The sequence below is a fragment of the Limulus polyphemus genome, unplaced genomic scaffold, assembly GCF_000517525.1.
Source record: "Limulus polyphemus unplaced genomic scaffold, Limulus_polyphemus-2.1.2 Scaffold716, whole genome shotgun sequence".
Lineage (NCBI taxonomy): Eukaryota > Metazoa > Arthropoda > Merostomata > Xiphosura > Limulidae > Limulus > Limulus polyphemus.
Window position 1 is genome coordinate 197,276 of NW_013666326.1, and position 19,999 is coordinate 217,274.

Consider the following 19,999-nt stretch of genomic DNA (forward strand, 5'->3'; position numbering starts at 1 on the left):
GAATATTAGTTACACATAGTTCACTTGGCTGTGGTTTCGCTAGATAGTAGATAGGGACAGTGTTACGAGGTCAGTCAAATTGACCAACTTTGTAAAGTTAAAGTAAAGAAAATAACATAACAATATAAAATTTTACTGAAAAAATGTAGGAAATTTATTTAGGAGGTTTTAAAGATTGTGCAAACAAAATTTGAGATTTTTCAGATGAAGAAAAGTATTTTTAATCTTAACATGGAAATCACTTTGCACTCGGAGCATATATTCATGGAGGAAATGTTTGGTGAAAATACTTCATTAAAAGTTCTAATATTTTGTCTACAAATGACTCTTAATGCTTACTGACAGCTTGCAAAATTTTGTGAAGATACACAAAACATATTACAAGTTATAAAGGTAAGTTTAAGGTCAATTTTTAGGTCGAATCAACTGAGCCTGTAGTGAGAGAGTCACAACAGTTTTATTTCTCTAACATATTTATCGAATATGTAACCAACATCAGTTGTGGAAGCCAACATTTTACAGGAGAATAATAGTGAAATTGAATGATTTCCTATAAAATAACTCTTCTCATTAGGTCAAAGTGCACATGTCACAACCTTTTATAGAATTACATTCAAAATTTAATTATACTACTTTATTATCAATGTATATGAATAAACTTATCATCAAAACATAGTTAATAAATTGAATTTTAATGTTATATAGCTTTCAATTTCGTAATATTATAGGGAAATATTTAAGTAAATCCTCAATTTTCCCGTGTATGAGAACTGTGACAATTGTTTGCTATGTCTCACCCATCTTTTTTTTTTTCATCACCCCTCTCTGATGTTCTGAGTTTCACATAAATTATTTATTATAGCATAGATATTACAAAAGTAAAGTCACTTTTATAACCTGAAAGCTTTTTTATTTTTCTATGGAGACATAAGCTTGAAACTCAAACCCACTTGCCACACTCACCTGTCACATCCTCTCTTTCACAATTTGCCAATAATTCTCTCTGATGTTTTCTATTATATTTTTATAACCAATAAAAAGATAAAGTATTAATTTACAGAATGATGTATAATGCTAACTTATTCTCAACAGAGATGTTAAGTTATTTTGCTTACAGATTGAAAGTTGATATCATTTAGTTTGGATCAAATAGGAAAAAGGAATTGTCTTAAGACACTTATGCTTTATTCCTAAAGTTAGTTAACTTATAACAGTTATGGGACATTATTTGTTTTGTGTATGTTATTATTCTGTGTACTTATGTGCATTCTATTCTTCAAATCAATTAAAATTATTTAATGTACAAGTACTACCATTACAAAAACGTTGGCTTAAGTTTCATCAGCAGGCCGACAGCTGATGACAATAAACGTTTCAATATTTCTAAATGTACTGAGGATACTGAAGCACTAGGATTGTTTTGGTTCAAGTATTAAGCTGGACAACAAATTACCAAAGTAATTCAAAGTAATGCAACTAGTTATCATAATTTGGATCACACATAGGAACCATTTCAATAAAAGGACTAAAAAAAAGAACATTGACATAGTGATGGATAAGTCACTCAAGACAATAAAATTGTACTCTGTTGCCAGAAGTAAAGATAACAGAATTTTAGGAGGAATTTATAGACACAGATTATTTAATGAACTAGTACCAATTACAAAAAAGTAGTCTTAAGTTTCATCGGCAGGCTGACAGCATGAAAAAACAAGAGGCCAAATATAAGTAGTAAATTTCTTGTTTTGCATGTACGTTTTTTATTAATTGTTATAAAAGTACCTAAAATGTAAAAATTAGAAAAATACTAGGTTAGATTAGGTAGGATAATGAAAAAAAAATCTTTCCCCACAAAGTATGCTTGCAAGTACCTTGTGCTTTAAGTCATTCAATATGGTAAGTTGAGCTATATATTCATCAAGTGAGTTACAGCTTATGTCAAAAGATTATTGGTAGACACAGTTCAAAGGGCAATAAAACAATAAAATTGAGTACAAAAATATGTAGACTGCTACGAGCCTTTAGCTATTTAGAATAAACAATTGTAGTTTTCTGTTACAATCTGCAGTTGTTGGATATACAAGACTGTTTAGTTTAAGTTATTATTTAATTTATTTAGTGACTTAATATTTAATAACTATTTAGTTTTTAAATCAAAAGTGTTAAAAGTTGATTATTTTTAAAGCAATAATTATGACAAGTTCCATTATGTAACTCTGTATGAGTAACACGTTGTGTATGTAGTTTAATTGTTGTACTAGGCTTTTGTAATATTGTTGATGTCATATTACTCAAAGCTTCTAAGTCTTTCTCATTATGTTTAATATTGTTGTTACTAGGGGGCTAGATGTTTCTAGATTTTTTTGTTCCATGTTATAAATATGTGCGGATACGGAGAAAATGAAGAAAGTTAGTGAAAGTAAAAGTGAAGTTAGATTGCATGATTATCAGTTTAGCAGTAATGAGTGATTTCTAAAGTGAACATTTCACAGTTTGTATTGTAACAACAGAGATAATGAAGAATAACTTGTCTTGTCAAAGGATGTTCTAAAGTAAATTAACCTGCTTGTGTGGGCTTTGATGAAAAGGAGACAATTATTTAAATCTCTGGATACAACTGTGGTAACCATAGTGTAATGTAAGTGAATTTATCACTGATTGTATTGTGGTAACAGAGGAGAGAATAAATAATTCAGTTGGGTTCTAAACTAATTGAATCAGTCTGTGTGAACTTTTGACAAAAAAAAAGAGAATTATTTAAAGCTCTAGATTCAAATGTGGTAACCAATTGTGTAAGGAACTTTTTGTACATATGTTTAACTTGTTTTGAATATATAATATTTTTAAAAAAGGGGATTGTGTGCTGTCTATTTATTGCTGAAATTTATCGCCAACAAGTCACAGACACCTACTGTAAAGAATCCAGCCTAAATATAAAAACCTGACAGCAGTCATTTTAGAAAGGAAGAAAAGGATAATTTAGATTTATTTCATACTTTTGTAGTGGTTACAAGGTTGGTGAAAAGGACCGACTCTGCATAGAGTTAGGGTAGAGAAAACCACAGATAATAATATAAAGTTTTAGAGAAGTAAAAAGTTTGATATTCATTCAGATATTATGCAAATGAAATCTGAAACTGTAAGATGAATAATAGTATTTTTAATGTGAATATCACCTTGCACTCAGATTAATCAACACTCTGACCCCCATATATTCACAAACAAATCTTTAATAAAAATACTTAATTAAAAACTTTTATTTTTTGTGTAGAAAAGATTTGCAATGATTATTAAGAGCTTGCCAAATTTTATGAAGATACCATTACCTCATTAAAAGTTATAATATGGATAACTTTCATGGTTGACTGGTTGTTATAAGGTTGGTCAACATAGAAAAAGATAAAGGTTAGGTTTAAATTTTTATTTTTCTTGATGGTGTTAGCATAAGGACTACTTTGAAAGACTAAATGATATTTGTTGTCCATATTTTTTATTAGGACATGCTACATGATAACCTGTTTGCTAAATCACAAATACCAGTACTTGAATCAGTATAAAACCAAGTTATCTTTAAACCTAATGAGAAATATTTAGGAACTATAATACATATTTTATATTTAAGTTGTTTTATTGATAAATGGAAAATTATATACCAGTTCTAAACATAGTTTAGACTTATTAAAGTTGTTTTCCACCAGAAGTTGTGAAAAGTCTTTGTTTTTGCTGGCTGATTCTCATAGATAATCAGTAGTTTTAAACTTTTTATAAACAAAACTGTAATTTCAAAGTCTGTCTTAAAGTAGTCTTGGTGATATTATACATGTGTTTTTAATTTATCAAAAAAAACTACTGATTGATTTTGGAAACAAAACAATCTGTATAAAATTGGCATTAAACAATAACATATATACAGATGGTATATGCATGTTATTGTTTAACCCTCTGTATACAGGCTTGAAGATTTTAACTAACCTCACAACCACTATGTGACCATGAGTGTTAAAAGCTTTAAGTAGCACATATCTTCATAAAACTTGACAAGCTTTTAGTAAATATTACAAGTCTTTTGTAAGCACAAAAACAGATATTTAGTTAAGTATTTTTACTAATGATTTGTCTTTGAATTTATGGATTCAGAGTCTGAGTGCAAGATAATTTTCATGTTAAGATTAAAAATACTGTTTTTCATCTAGCAGTTTTAAAATTTCATTTGCACAACTTCTAGAACCCACTAAATGAATATCATAAGTTTATTTTTCAGTGAAACTTTATATTTTATCAGTTATATTCTTTACCCCAACACTATACAGGCTTGGTCCATTTAACCAACTTTGTAACCACCAGAAAAAAATGAATCAAATAAATCAATCTAAATTACTATTTTTTTATTTCTAGAATTATTGTAGATTCTAACAAAAAAATTACAATAATTTATCATAAACAGCCTCAGATTTATAACAGTTTACAGCAGTTTTAATTTAATTTTATAACTTTTTGTACAGGGTATAACAACTCAACCTGCAGTAAACAAAGTATTGAATTACATAGTGCATGACCAGCTCATGTGCATACCTCACTGAGAAATGTCTTTTATTTAATGTTTATAGTTTTTAAATTTGAGCTACTTTTATAGCAATAAATAAAAGGTATACATAAAAGCAAGAAATTCAGTACTCATATGTGGGTCTTGTGCTTTTCTGCAGACAAAGTCTCAGTAAAAAGTAACCCTACTTTTTAGTTGGATTGATGTCACTACTTTACTGAATTTTCATTTCTTTCAAATGTACCATTTGGAAAGCAAATAATATCATGTAGAAAGAATATAATGTTCTATAACTATTATATTTTAACTGGCTTTCTAAGCAAGCTATAAGTGGATTAAAATAATTCCGTTACCTAGTTCAGGTGAAATCAGAAATAGCAAAAATGAATCTGTAGGCCCAATAATTCAAAACCTATTGTAAGAATGAGCTAGATTTATACTGATATAAGTAATTTGAAATTTTATTTTTCTATTAGTTATGAATAATTCAATAGCAAATATTGGAGAGAATTAATGATATTTTTTGAAAGACAACATATAACAGGAGTGTATGACATATGGGTTTGACTTTCTGGTTTATATCTCAATAAAACAAAAATAATGGGGCTATAAAATTTAGTTTATATCTTAGCATTACCTATACTATAAAAGCATAATTTATGTTAATCCCCGAACATCATATTAGGGTAGTAAAAATATCTAAAATGGGCAGTTTGGAGTGATAAGTGTCACGTGATCCAGAAGTAAATATTGAGAATTTATTTAAACATTCCCTTTTGAAATTAAATCTTGTACATTATCAATATTTGATTTAGTAATTATGTTTTGATGCCAAGATTTGTGATACACATTGCTAATAAAGTAGTTGAATTAAAGTCTCAATGTTACACTGTAAAAAAAAAAAAAAGATCATGACATGCACACTTTGAGTTACTCAAATCCAGAGGGTTAATACCCACCTGGTCCACAATTCCTTCCAATGAGGACAAGACTGTAGGGTGGAGTTCTCGCTGCATATGCATTATTCGACTACACCTCCACATTGAAGGAGTTGCCCGTATTGGCCCTGATTCTCCAGATTGTTGTTGCTGTTGGGGTAGCTGGGTTTGTTGAGATTCTAGTGATAAATTTAACACAGATTATAACTCTTTTAACAATAATATAATTTTCAGTTTCTTCACCCTTTAACTTAAAGTGTATATGTTGTCTTTGAAATATTTAAATACAAGTTACTCAATTCACATGAGTTTATAAATTTTTCAATATTCTCACTATTTAAAGAAATCATGTCTTCTTTTGTATCTGTGCTATATGGAAGTTCCTAGGAAAAATTATACATTGGAAGATATATTGTAAATATGTTTGTTTGTTTTGAATTTTGCGCAAAGCAACATGAGGGCTATCTGCACTAGCCGTCCCTAATTTAGCAATGTAAGACTAGAGGGAAGGCAGCTAGTCATCACCACCCACCGCCAACTCTTGGGCTACTCTTTTACCAACGAATAGTGGGATTGACCGTCACATTATAACGCCCCCATGGCTTAAAGGGCAAGCATGTTTGGTGGAACGTGGATTCGAACCTGCGACTCTCAGATTGCGAGTCGAGTGCCCTAACCACCTTGTAAATATGTAATAACAATTTATCAATATCTATATTTTTTTATATAATTTCAATTTTTAAATTATCAGTACTATACCTATTTGTTCCTTTTTTAAAAACTATTTACTATAATTTTTCATTTCATTATACCTTGTTTGGTATAAAAATATTGCCTTAGGGTTTGGATTGCATGAATTTTCACACACAGTCTATAATTTTATGTTGTTTACCAATAATTTTTTTAGCAACACTTATAAAATGCTGATTAAACTAGTTTGCTATAGTTGAATATTTTATTAACTGATTTGAACAACTTTTTATGCAAACAACAATACCACCTGCTTTATTACATTATCTACATTTGTCATACAATCCATTTACATTTAAGTAAAAAATATGTGTTTCTTCATCTTTAACCCATATTACTACTTCTACATTTTCATCTAGCTCAAATGTTTCTCCTAAACTTCTATTTAAGTGTAGTGTATTAAAATCTGTACCACATGTTTAGCAAAGACTTTTTAAATATGAAACATTATTACATATAATACTTTTAAAAGCTTGAAATTCATTTATTTTCAACATAAATAAAATAAATTTGTATATTATTCCTACATAAAAAAAGAAAACATTCAATCACTTCACCTTTATCTTTTCTAGTTCTTCATTTCTTATTCTCAATACCTTTCTATTTTCTATATCTAATTCACCACTTTTGCAATTCATTTATTCTCCATACTTTGCTGTTTTCCAGTTCTTCCTCATATCTATTCTCTGTGCCTTTCTATTTTCCATATCAAATTAAACATTCTGCATCCTTATATTTTCCAGCTCTTCATTTCTTATTCTCCATAGCTTGCTATTTTCCATATTTTACTATTCTGCCTCTGTATATTTTACAGTTTTTCTTCATTTCTTATTCCCCACAACTTGCTACTTTCCAGTTTTCTCATGAACACTTTTCCATTTTTCTACCCAAGTAATCTTAAAATTTAATTCCTCTTTTACTACATACAAAACGTTTTGTTAATGGTGGTAAATGTTTAATGAAATGTACTTTATTTTTTTAAAGGTTTTATCAATAGCCTCTAATCTTAAACTTTTTGGATATATCTTACCATTCTTTCAGCCATTTCTCGCTTATAAATATATTTTTAAACTTTACAACTACTAGTATTATCTTTCATCTTTTTTATTGTTGGTAGTCTATGTAGCTCCTGAATATCTTCCTCCACAATTTATACTTTCACAAGATCAGTAATCTTCTTCATGACCTCATATAGATTTTCATCTTGACTTTCTGGAATTACTACTACTTTAAGAATGACTCTTCTACATACTAATTCCAGGTCACTTATGTGTTGTTCTGCCTTCTCTAGCTCTCCTTTCATTTTAACATCCACCTTTTCTATTTTCAAATTCTTACTTTTAAGCTCCTTAATTTCTTATGTTATTGCAGTCATAGTTATTAAATGTTTATCCAATTTTTTAGACATGAAATCTGCTGACTATTTTTAGTTCTTGAATATCATTTTTTAATTTCAAAATATTTTTTGTCAATTGAGCTTTAATTCCTGAGTGTTTGCAATTTTAAAGTTATAGGTTCAATCCTATTATAAACATTTTTATTTTATCACACCTTTAGTTGGCCAAATTAATAATTTAAAATTAAAATTATGCAAAAAGGTTTTTCTTGAAATTTACATAAATTACATTTAAATTAATACTTTGCCTTCAAAGTATCCCAATTAGTCTAACGAAGTTATCTTTTGTTGAGAGAGACTAAAAATATGCAAATGAGAACTATATACAGGAAATCATTTCATTGGTTGTGATTTAATATATATTGCCAATTGTATTTTACACCTATGAAAAATTAAATATGAATAAAACAAAGGCCCGAAGTTCATCATTTTTTTGGCACTGGTCATACATCATTACTTTTAGATATGATAAACTAGCTGTCAATGCATTAAACAATTTGGATATATAAACCTATTCACCTGTGCTTCCTCCACCACATGGAGATGGAGCTGAGCTACCACTATCAACTCCAGATGTAGACAGGGCTGGGCTTGATGTAATGGCTGTTGTTTGAGTAGTAGTGGTTCCATTGCTTTTGATTTCTGAGGTTCCAGTAACATCACTTTTAACTGTAATAACGAAATAAACACAGTTTTTCAAGGTTACCCATGCTTAAAAATGAAACTTTTTCCAAGAGTTTCCAGGAAATTTCTTGATAAAAAGGAGAAACATCTTTCGTGATGATTTTAAAAGATTAACAAAAGTTATATGTTCTTTAATCGCATTATACAATAATAATTTTTCATTTTTGAGGCTGGGCATACTTCATTAACCCATTAACTGCAGATGACAAATATATAACTATAACTCTATGCGAATGACAAAAATTACCGTTTTATTGTGATTGATGGCAACCCAGTTTTATCTGTGATTAAAAAAATGGCAACTGAGCTGCTCCTGCTGCAGTTAATGGGTTAATGTAAAAAGTGTTGAGTGTGTGGTATTCTCAGGTAAATCTGATTTCCCCCAGAATAACAGGAGATCCAATCAGGAAATATATTGCAAATTCTGAATTATCTGAAGCTGACTGGGGTTAGAAAAAGAAAAAAAAGAGAGACATATATAAAACACAATTAAACAATCCTTCATTAAATAACACAATCAAATAGTTTGTGTGTGTGTGTTTATTAGACAGTACCTTCACTGAAGAATTTTTCAAAGCTCGTGATATTTAGCAAAATATCCTGAAGTTGTGTATACAGTTTAAAATCTGTATCACAGATTGAGAAAACATAGCATTATATAAATGAAAGAACAATGTTACACATTTTCAGGGTGACAGCACTACCTATGTGATTATTGCTCCTTCCCACTGAAAATAAAGGAGGCCAAAATCTTGAGGCAACACCTGACCAGCCAGAGCAAAGGGTTGTTGTCTACTTTCAAACACTACACACAATTTTGCAGAAAGCTTTCCCATAAGAAGGCAAAGGTTATACCTCAGGTGAATGACACAGAACAATAACTAGTGAGAGAAAAAGGAACTTAATGACTTTATTTACTAATATTATACAAGAAAACCACATACACCTAAATTAGATATTCAAACTTTCTATATTAACACAGGGGTAGGAAATGCATGGCATTTTTGCATACAACAGTTTTCCTACTCTCATTATTTTCAGGCCATTTTAGCTATCACTAATTACAGAATATAACCTTCTCTTGTCTCTATAAACACACATGGCAATGCAGACAACACAAATCTTTAATGAAGAAGCAGTTGCTTAGTCATTCATGTTATCAAAGATTTTAAATCAAATCCTTTAACAAAGATCATGTATATATCAACATTATGACAAAATATATAATAAATGCCATTTAACAATTAATAATTTTGACAATTACATAACAAAAAAGGAAATCTTTTAACAAAGATTCAATAGTGCATAGAACTTTTGGTAAGTCACAATCACAAAACTACTTGTTAACAATGAAGTTACATATCAAACCCTTAAAGCACATTACATAAAAATAAAAAAGAGACAGCATAAAACACCCTTTAACACTGAAACAAAATAAACCAACAAAACATACTAAAATTCACAATGCAAAATAGGCCTTTAACATTAACACAAATAATTAAAAATAAAAACCCTTTCAAAATAAACTTAACATACAAAATGAAACATACTTTTTAACCCTTTCACAATGGCTACCCCTTTAAATCCCTTTCTATGCAAGTCACTGAGTTACATTCAAAATTTATCTAAACAATTTTACTATCAATGAATATCAATGAAATTAACATTATAATGTATGTTATAATTCAAAGTTTTTGATTTATGTTATCTAAGTTTTAGTTTCTTTGTTTCAAAAGAAACATTAAAAAAATACTTCAACTTCAGTTTTGTTGTCACATGATCCATGAGCTACAAAAAATCTTAATTTTGGCACTCTCTATCTTGAATAAAATAACTCCAGTCTGGTAGATGTATGTCTAGAAAGCAAGTATATTTACTTACCCTATCAACACATATGTTCCAAGGTTCTGAGTTCTGTTGAAATAAGAGATAAATTTTTCCAACCCCTGACAGGTTCCACACCCATCTTCTACACTATTCCTTGAACTTTACAAGTCACATGTATTTACTAGACACATGTATATAGTCATTAGAAAGGGTTCATTTTACATTATAATCCAACCAATAGTTATTTTGAAATTGGTGCTCAGTTGTAGTCATCGGGCAGATGTAATTACTTGTAGTATTGTTAGCTGCTTTGTCCATGATAGCTGTTGTTGTTGTTGTTTGGTGTTTACTGGTGCAAAGCAACTTGGCTATCTGCACCAAATGAGTAAAAACATCACGAGAAAATGGCTAAAAAAGGTAAAAATAAATCATTGTAAAAGGAAACAATGTATAAAAAACAGCTAAAATATTAAATACATCTAAAAAGGCCAATGGCCTGAAAAAGCTAAAAACACAATCCAGTTGTACAGTGTCACCACCACTAATAACACTGTCCAATGTCAAAGGTAAACCTTTAGAGATTACATGTCCAAAATGGTGCCGTCACTCATGTTCATAATGACAACATGACAGTAAAATATGGGCAATTGGGACTTGAGTGTCACAATGGCAACACTTTGGTGGGTCCTAACCAGATAAAAGAAAACGATGAGTTAAAAAACTGTGACCAATGCATAGCCATGCCAAAGCAACTTCCTCCTTACAATCCATAGGGAAACAAAACGGCCAAGGAGAAACCATAGGTTTAATTTGGAAAAGTTTGTTATGACGTTGTTCACCCCAAGCCGACTACAAACTGGTGTGAAGCCGAGCTTTGAATACAGGACCTTAGTCCATGTATGGCACGGGCACAGCCATGATGACACCAGAACAGACAGATGTAGCTGTGGTGTCAGCAAGCTCGTTCCCATGAATACTAATATGACCAGGTATCCAGAAAAACTGAATAGAAATGGGAGAAAAAGAAAAAATGGGCCAGTCGATGGAGAATATAGACGAAAACAGGGTGAGAACTAATGTTAAACGATTCCAGGGCCTATAGAGAGCCAAGAGAGTCAGTGTAAATAGTACAATCAGTGTACTGTTCAGCTTATACATGATCCAGGGCAAGAGAAATGGCATACAACTTGGCAGTGAACACAGAAGCTGTAGAGGGGATTCTATGAGCAGCCACCGAGTCAGAACAGACCATGGCAGAACCCACGCAATCATCTGATTTCAAACCATCCGTATGAATGGATACAGAAGAATGGTTCGAAAGATGTTCAGCAAAGAGAAGACGGTACTTCCAAGGGGAGTATCCGCCTTCCTCAGATGATTTAGAGAAAGATCACAGGGGGGGGGGGGTTACAAGCCATGGCGGAATGGGCTGACCACTGGAAACAGCAGTGTCATCCAATGACAGATCAAATTCAGCCAGCTGCTCCTGGATGCGAAGGGCAAAAGTAGGAATAGAAGACCATCTGTGATGAAAAAGCATAGCACATTGAGGGAGGAAGACACAACCCCAAGTGAGATGCTGTGGTAAGGATCGAAGCTTGATAGCATATTGCAGAGAAAGTTGCAAACGGCGGAGGTGAAGAGGAGGTTCATAGTCCTCAGTGCACAGACTCTGGACCAGAGAAGTGCAGAAAGCCCCAATGCAGAGATGAAGCTCCTGATGGTGAATAGCATCCAGCAACTTCAAGGCAGAGGCCCTAGCCAAACCATAGACTCATAGTCCAGTTTGCATCTTATAGGGGAACAATAGATTTTTAGCATAGAACAACAATCTGCTCCCCAAGAGATGGAAGAAAGGACCTGGAGGATGTTTACTGTCTTTGTACACTTGACACATAGCTGCTTAATGTGTGATACGAAAGTGAGCTTATGGTCAAATATAAGTCCCAGAAACTTAGCCTTAGGAACCACGGGAAGAGCAACATCACCAAGACAGAGCTCGGGATTGGGATGCAATCCCCGTTGGCAGCAAAAGTGTATGCAAATGGTTTTGGAAAAAGAAAGGGTAAAACCATTTGCTGTGGTCCACTCCAACATTCTATTGAGAGCAGTCTGAAGCTGCTGCTCAATAAACCTTATGTTTGACGACTGACATGAGATTTGAAAATCGTTGACATGGAGCCAGTTTGGAACTGTAGAAGGGAGTAGGTGAGTTATAGCATTTATGTTGGTACTAAAAAGTGTAACACTCAAGACACCGTCCTGAGGGACTCCAAGTTCCTGTGTGAAAGAACGAGAAAGGGTTGAACCTACACGGAATTGGAATCGCTGGTCAAGTAAAAAGTTACAAATAAAAATGGCCATGCAACCCATGAGTGGAGGTCCCGCAAAATAACATACCTCCAGGTAGTGTCATAAGCCTTCTCAAGATCAAAAAAGATAGAAACAAGATGTACTCTCTTGAGGAAGGATTCCCTGATTAAGGTCTCAAGGCAAATCAGGTGGCCCACAGTGGAGCACTGTTGACGGAAACCACACTGGGTGGGCAAGAAGAGGTTGTTTGATTACCGGAACCAAAAACGAGATGTTCATTAACCATACTCTCCAAAACCTTACAGAGACAGCTAGTCAAAGCAATTGGATGATAGTTAGAAAGAATCTTGGGATCCTTCGCAGGCTTAGAAAAAGGTATAACAATAGCATGGCACCAAGCATCTGATAAAATGTTCTCTTGCCAGATCCCGTTATAAAGTACCAGAAGAATAGCAAGAGAGACAGGAGAAATGTGGTGCAGCATCTCGTAGTGGATATCATTGGGTCCAACTGATGTATTGCCGGACTGATGAAGAACAAGTTTAATTTCCACCAGTGTAAAGACAATTGGTTCAAAAAGAAAGAGGTGATCGCTCTGCCCAAGACTTGATGGCCAAGAAGGCAGGGGAGGAAACAGAAGTGCTGGAGTAATAGGAGAAAGGCTCCCCAAGAGCATAAGCAATGTCTTGTATATCAGCAACTTTTTGGCTGTCTGAGAGCAAGATGGAAAGGGGATGGGAAGCATACTTCCCACTAACTTTCCTAATCATCTCCCAGATGACTTTGGAACTGGTGGTAGAAGAGATGCTGGAGGTGAAGTTAATCCAAGATTCCTTCTGGCTTTGACGCCTGACCTGCCAAGCGTGGGTTCAGGCCCACAGATAAAGTACATGGTTAGAAAGAGAGGGATACTGTCGGAGGATATCCCAGGCCTGTTTTTGAACATTCCATGCCCATTGGCAGGCAGAATTCCACCATGGATGAGGATACTGTGGAAAATGTGTCGAGGCATTTGTGATAAAATGAACAGCAGCCTCTATGATACAGTCAGTCACTGCTTCCACACAGTCTTCTATAGATGGCAGATAGATGACAGCAGGATCAAGTTCCAAGAGAGCAGTGAAAGACAGCTTTGTCCAACTTCCACCGTGACACTCTGGTCTGTTGGTATCGACCACGTCCAACCTCCCTCAAAATGATGGGAAAATGATCACTGCCCTGTGGGTCACTGTCAACCTTCCAAGAACAATGAGAGAAAAGTGAAGGAAAACAGATAAATAGATTGATAGCAGTAAAAGACTGACTGGGTGCATGAAAGTAAGTAAAAGCACAAGGGTTAAAGAGAGACAGGTTGTGATCCAAGACCAAACGTCCCATCAACATCGGCACCACCCCAAAGGAGATTGTGCCCATTAAAGTCTCCAAGAAGGAAAAAGGGAGACAGCAACTGTTTGATGAGAGCATCAAGGTCTGATTGACCATAGGTCTCTCTGGCAGACAGGTAGATAGAACAAACATTGATGGTACGACCCAAGGAAATAGTGATGGTGACTGCTTCCAAGGGTGTATGGAGTGGCACAGACAAGGTAGGTGCATGCTGATCAACCAGCAATGCCACCCCCTCCTTGAACTTGTCTATCACTCAACTTGTTATTCTGGTATAAAGAAAAGTGATGAAGGGTGACCATATTGGCAAGTTTCAGAAATGTTTCCTGTAATGAGAGACACACAGGATGATAGTGATTGATCAAGGCATTAATGTCATCTAATTTAGAATGAAAACCATGACAGTTCCCCTGTATCAATGTAGCCATATTTATTTAGGTGGAGGAGAACTCTTCTGTTTACAACCATGCCATTTTTCTTTATTAGATGGGGGTTTGTCAACCTCCATGTATCCTGCCCTAGGTCGATTAGGCAGATCTCTATCTGTAAAAGCTGATACCAATGACTGAGGGTGTGAACAAATAATCGCTCTGCACTGCAGGGCCATAAAAGATGGATCCAGGCAGTCACTGGAAGCATTGATGGGGACAGAGACAAGAGTAGATGAAGACTTATCTACTCACTTATCCATAGAGGGCAAAAGGCTCTTCAGATGCTGATAAAATGATTCTGTCAGAGGCACACAAACTTCTGTTTGCACTCCCACACTGTAGCTGTGGAATGTAGTGCAGCAGCATAAGTCCGAGATGGAGTTGGGGACAATGTTTTTCGAGCCTCAGGAAAAGAAAGATTGTTCACAGTTCACAGATGCTGTACCTCTTTCTCCTAAATTCATTTAGGGCAAGATTGGAAGTATAAGGGGTGGGAGCCCTTATAGTTCACACAGCAAGGATCCAGCTCACACTCATAGGGATCATGGTCTTTGCCACCACAATGAGCACACATTAAAGAACTATGACAGGATATCTTTGAGTGTTTAAACTACTGACACTGGAAACATCTGGGAGTGTTGGGAATATATGGCCATACCTGACAGTTTGAATACCCTGCCTTGTCTGAAGCAGGTGGACGTGGAGATGTAAACATCAGTATAAGAACACTGGTTGGTACCATAATTCTATCTTGACGAGTTGAGATCCTTCACACTGCTGAAACTTTTTGGCTGGAGAAACCAGCAAGGATCTCTGACTCAGGGATGTTCTTTAAGTCACTCGTACACCATGATAATAAAATAGTTTATTTAAATTTTGAATGTAACTCATTAAAACTTTGTGACATGTACAGAAAAGGATGCCCTTAGCAAGAGAGTTAATTTTGTGCTCAGTTTTAAGCAGATATTACCACTCATTATGGGGGCTTTATTATATTTACTAATTAACATATTATTGTAACAACTAAAAATTAAATAGAAAATTTGACAAACCTAAATATTGAATATAGGTAACTTATTTTTGACTTCTATATTAAATGATGTATGATATATTTAATTTGCAAATTATTGTGCTTATATCATCTGCAAACATATAGTATATTAAAATTTTTCATATTTACTAATATATTAACCATTTTATTTGATAGCTACATACCCCCATAAACACAGTCAAATTTTGTCAATACATCATGATAATTTACATAACTTACATCTTTCTCTCTGTTCTATCTTCAGTGTTAGGTATAAGGTACGAATAGGAAAGTAAACGGCTTGAGGAAAAACTTTGCCAACTTGACTTAGCAAATTCAAGATTTGTTGCCCCTCGCTCCGAACAAGACAAGTCAGCAGTTGTGGTATCCATGGTAACCACTGAATGGGTGGAACTCCAATACAATATTTATCCACAGCTTTGGCTAAGGATGACTTATCATCATCATATGTTAAAAGCCAGATCACCTGTCAGAGAATAATAGTATAGTCACATATAAAAAACATCTGTAGTATTTAAGATCTCATTTAAGTAAATTAAGTTTCTTTGAATGCCTTCGAGTTATCCATGAATATGAAAATTTAAGAAGAAAACCATTTTGCTGCTTTTAATTTATACCATCTAAGGTAGATTTTCATTATAAAATAAACTGTCTATCCAGGTGACATTTTGCAAAAGATCAAGATTCCTATGAAAAGAAATGAAAGAAATTGTTCTTTTTGTTTTAGAATGAAACAAAAATGCAATGTGCAAAGTTTTTGCATTGAGAAGGATGTAAAATGTGTCTTACAGTTAAAAAAAAACTATTAAAGAGTCTCAACTTTAAACAGTTAGTTGTATGTTGAAATGTAGTGTGCAATCATACTAGGTATTTTCTATTTCCCTTACTTAGTGACGTGAACACTTAAAAGTTCACTAAAATTTTTTCAAAAGTTATAATTTTCCTATACTGAAAACATATTTGTGATAGGTACTTACCTCCTCTCACATAAATAGCTATTCTCGTTCAATGCCACCCTCTATATGCAAAAAAAATGTTTGTGCTTGCCACAAGCCTTGAAACTCCCACTCATTTGGAGTTGAGTAATTCCAATGCATTTTGCATGCAAATTATCATGCAACAACCCTCCACCAATAAGAGCACAACACACACCCTTGACACATGTGACTCCCTCTATTCAATTCTACCAAACTATCACTTCGAGTGTTGGTAGAAACTGGAAGCACCGGTTTTCAATGGGGAGGAAAAGTGGGAAGTGTGAGAGGAGACAAGTACCTATCGGAAATACATTTTCAGTATAGGAAAATAATAACTTCTAATATGGTATATTACCTCCTCTCACATAAATAGTTAGAAACTCATGTTGAAAGCATCCAAAGGACACTCCCCAAAAGGATATCTTCTGAGTCGATGATAATACGTGGGAGACCACACCACTTCTGAACCAGGTATACTCTTTGCCCATTGTGGAAAGATGTTGCATATATGGGTGGAAAGATGAAAGAACACATTCAAATGGGAGAGAACTATAGCAGGATAGTGATCTGAACCACACATTATTTGTTAAACTCAATCCCAGAAAACATAAAAGTGGGTAAGATCAAAGGATGTGTAGGGTGGCTAGGGTGTGACAGACCATACACGGCAAGTCAGCTATATCCAAAACCCATGCCACTGGGAACCGACATCCATACGGGGGTAGGATGAGAATCATAACATCAGTAACTCAATTACAATCCAAAATCCAGCCACCAGGTACCAACATCCAAGTGGGTGTAGGAAAGAGGATCATACTGGTGGCAAGTCTACAACAATTCAAAACCCAGCCATCTGGTGGGGGTAGGAAAAAGGACCATACCCTCTTCGCGTCAAGTTCATAAGACCGGAGGGAATCTTGTACCCCCTGGCCCATGAGTGGGCATGATAACAATGTGAAAAATTGAATGATCGATCAGGGAACCCGACATCCGGCATCGAAAAGATGTCTGTGCAGTGTAAAACATCTCACTTAAATATATAATGACCAGAACTGCCCTAAGCACACAAACATCTTCAGAATAATTAGCAACATGAAATAGCATAAGGGGAAGAACCATAGTCAATTAAAAATACCTCCACCATGACCCACATCATGGATGGAGTAACAAGAGAATAAATTAGTGAGGGAATAGAGATATCTGTGATACAAGTGTGAGGGGGGGGGTAGCATGAGGGACCCCATTGAAAGGGTGGACTATAATTTTGACGGCTCACTCCAATGTTACATAGTGGACAATATCTCATCATCTACACCAGCAGAACACCACTGTTCAACTCTGAACTGAATGGTTTTATAGTCATTTATATATATCTTATTTGTCTCTTATTAACACATTCAGGAGGGTGCCTCCATGTTCCACCACCCCAGCGGCTTGGAACTTGAAAGTGATAAGGACTCTCAAACTCCACTAGAAGAAATGGGGGGAGAAAGCATGGTGGAGAAACTCTATTTTGAAAAGCAGATCATACAGATTTGGTCAATACAAGAAATGGCAGGGATGGACAGCTATCTCCTTTAAAGGAAAAAGTCACAGACAAAGAAGTGGAGTAAAGGGAGGAAATGTGGGAAATGGATTCAACAGAAAGAAGCATTGAATACAATGAAGTAACCCACAACGTGTAATGGACAGAGAAGACAATCTGTATCCCACCAAGAGAAAATGTGGAAGATGGTAAGAAACGAAAAAGTTGAAAGAAATATACCACATGAGCAACTAAAGGTTAACAAAATTGAGCCAGAATAAAAAAAAACAAACAGAGCTGAAACAGCTGAGAAAACCCAAGTAGTGATGGCCAGGAAAGATAAATCAGAAAGATCTGAACCGGGGTGACATGGATGCACAAAATTTTGGGAAAGAAGAATGATGGAATAAGAAAAACTAATGTAAACTTGTCTGAACTTAATGACAGCCAGGGCAAGTGGATGATGAACCAAAGAATACAAACAAAAGAGGTAACTAACTGGGAAGTGATAAAAGATTCAATAACTTCACATGGAGGAGTACCCCACAGAAGGCAGAGCCACCAAAAATTAGGAGGATTGATAGGTTACTCCTTGGGAGAAAGTGTGTCAGGAATGGAAAGTCAATTAGCAACAAGGCCAAAGCACATGGAACATTACCCTTCAAGAGATGTATGTCAAGCTTGTGGGTTCAAAGGAGAAAATCCACTGTTTACCTCAAAGGAAACAAAAAGGAGTGTCCCCTTGGTGAGTGATATAAGACACTACCATCAAAAATAAACAGGATTAGTCGAACCGGACAAGAAGAAGAAGCACCTTCAACTGGCAGAAGTTCCCGGGTGTGAAGGGGATAAGAACTTTTGAATGTAGACCATTATCCTGAAGCCTCCTACTGATAGAAACACACACCCCACTTTTGGAGATATGTATCAGGGAAAAGAAACAATTTGGGGGGGGGGGAGCAGTAACCCGAGTATATGTTCAACTATCAACACATATACACAAAGAGGGAAGGATGAAAATTAAGAGAAAAACCCAAAGTAAAAACACTTTTGAATGCATTCGAGGACGAGAATGGATAATCCTAATTTAAAAATACACACCCCAAAGAGACTAGAATGTGAGGTGTGTGATAGGAAAAACTTATCCAACTACCCGAGCCAAATACGGAAGGAGTAGAAAAGTATGCTAAGACTACCCCCATTTGGAAGGAGCTAACCGAAGCTAGACACCCAATGAATGGTGTTGATAAAATCCCCAAAATTTGGAAGTTGGGTAAAACACAGACCACAAAAGACGTATAGATCCAAAACAAGTCCAAAGGTCAAGGCACGAAACTGTTACACAATCAGGTGGTGTAAAAACTGAAGATAATAACGTGCACTGTGGGCATTGTCAGTCAAGTAGAAACAGCTTACCCAAATGTGCTTAAAGACTACATATTAAACAAAGGAAGACCCAAGAAGTTACTGAGGTGGGACCAATTGATCCAGAACCCCAATCAGCATCAAGCAAACAAGATGAATGAAGAAAACCTGTAGGTAAGACAAATAAAGGATGGGCAGGTGCCAAACATATAAAATGAATAAAGATGATAATATCTCAAACAAAAAAGCAACTTAAAAAATTAAATGTAGCATTGCAAATATCCCACGTGATGCTAAGTGCACAGGAGAAGCCCCAAAAAATAGACCAGTGGAGAAAAAGAACTAACCGTACGACCCTATTAGCAGTGGATGGTAAATAAACAGCAGTGTTACACCCTAGAAGATCCTAAAAGCAAAGAAGCCATATGTGGAGGGAACAAACTGAAGATGAGAAACACCCCAATATGGAGGGAAGTAGAAGGAGGTATCCCATGAAAATCCCTGCATATAAGTGGAACATCAAAGAAAGGAGGTGGAAGGTAAACATTAACTGTTGGAGTGTTAATAGGGTAAAATGCAGCTAAAAAAAACTAGCTATAGGATAAAATGGATAGGTTTAACAGAGATGCAAATGACATAAAATCAGGAAAAAAAATCTACATGATGGTAAGCTAAAGCAAAATAGAATTAAAGCCTGTATAGGTCAAGGCTTGCAAGTACCCACTCTCAAAAGAGAGAGACAAAAAGATCATCATGAAATAATGTCATGAGAAGGGGGAATATACTGTGAAACGTGTCAAAAAAAAAAAAAAA

At 34.6% G+C, this 19,999-nt stretch overlaps 1 protein-coding gene across 1 annotated transcript in view; it reads right to left on the reverse strand.

Moving 5' to 3' along the window:
- The window catches only part of LOC106460134 (transformation/transcription domain-associated protein-like), a 262,616-nt gene that overhangs the window by 24,587 nt on the left and 218,030 nt on the right, over positions 1–19,999 (reverse strand). The window contains exons 56-58 of the mRNA XM_022386785.1: positions 15,539–15,785; positions 8,147–8,296; positions 5,503–5,660 (exon numbers count right to left, since the gene is read on the reverse strand). Of these exons, the coding sequence (XP_022242493.1) occupies positions 5,503–5,660; positions 8,147–8,296; positions 15,539–15,785 (555 nt within the window). The remainder of the gene's footprint in view (positions 1–5,502; positions 5,661–8,146; positions 8,297–15,538; positions 15,786–19,999) is intronic.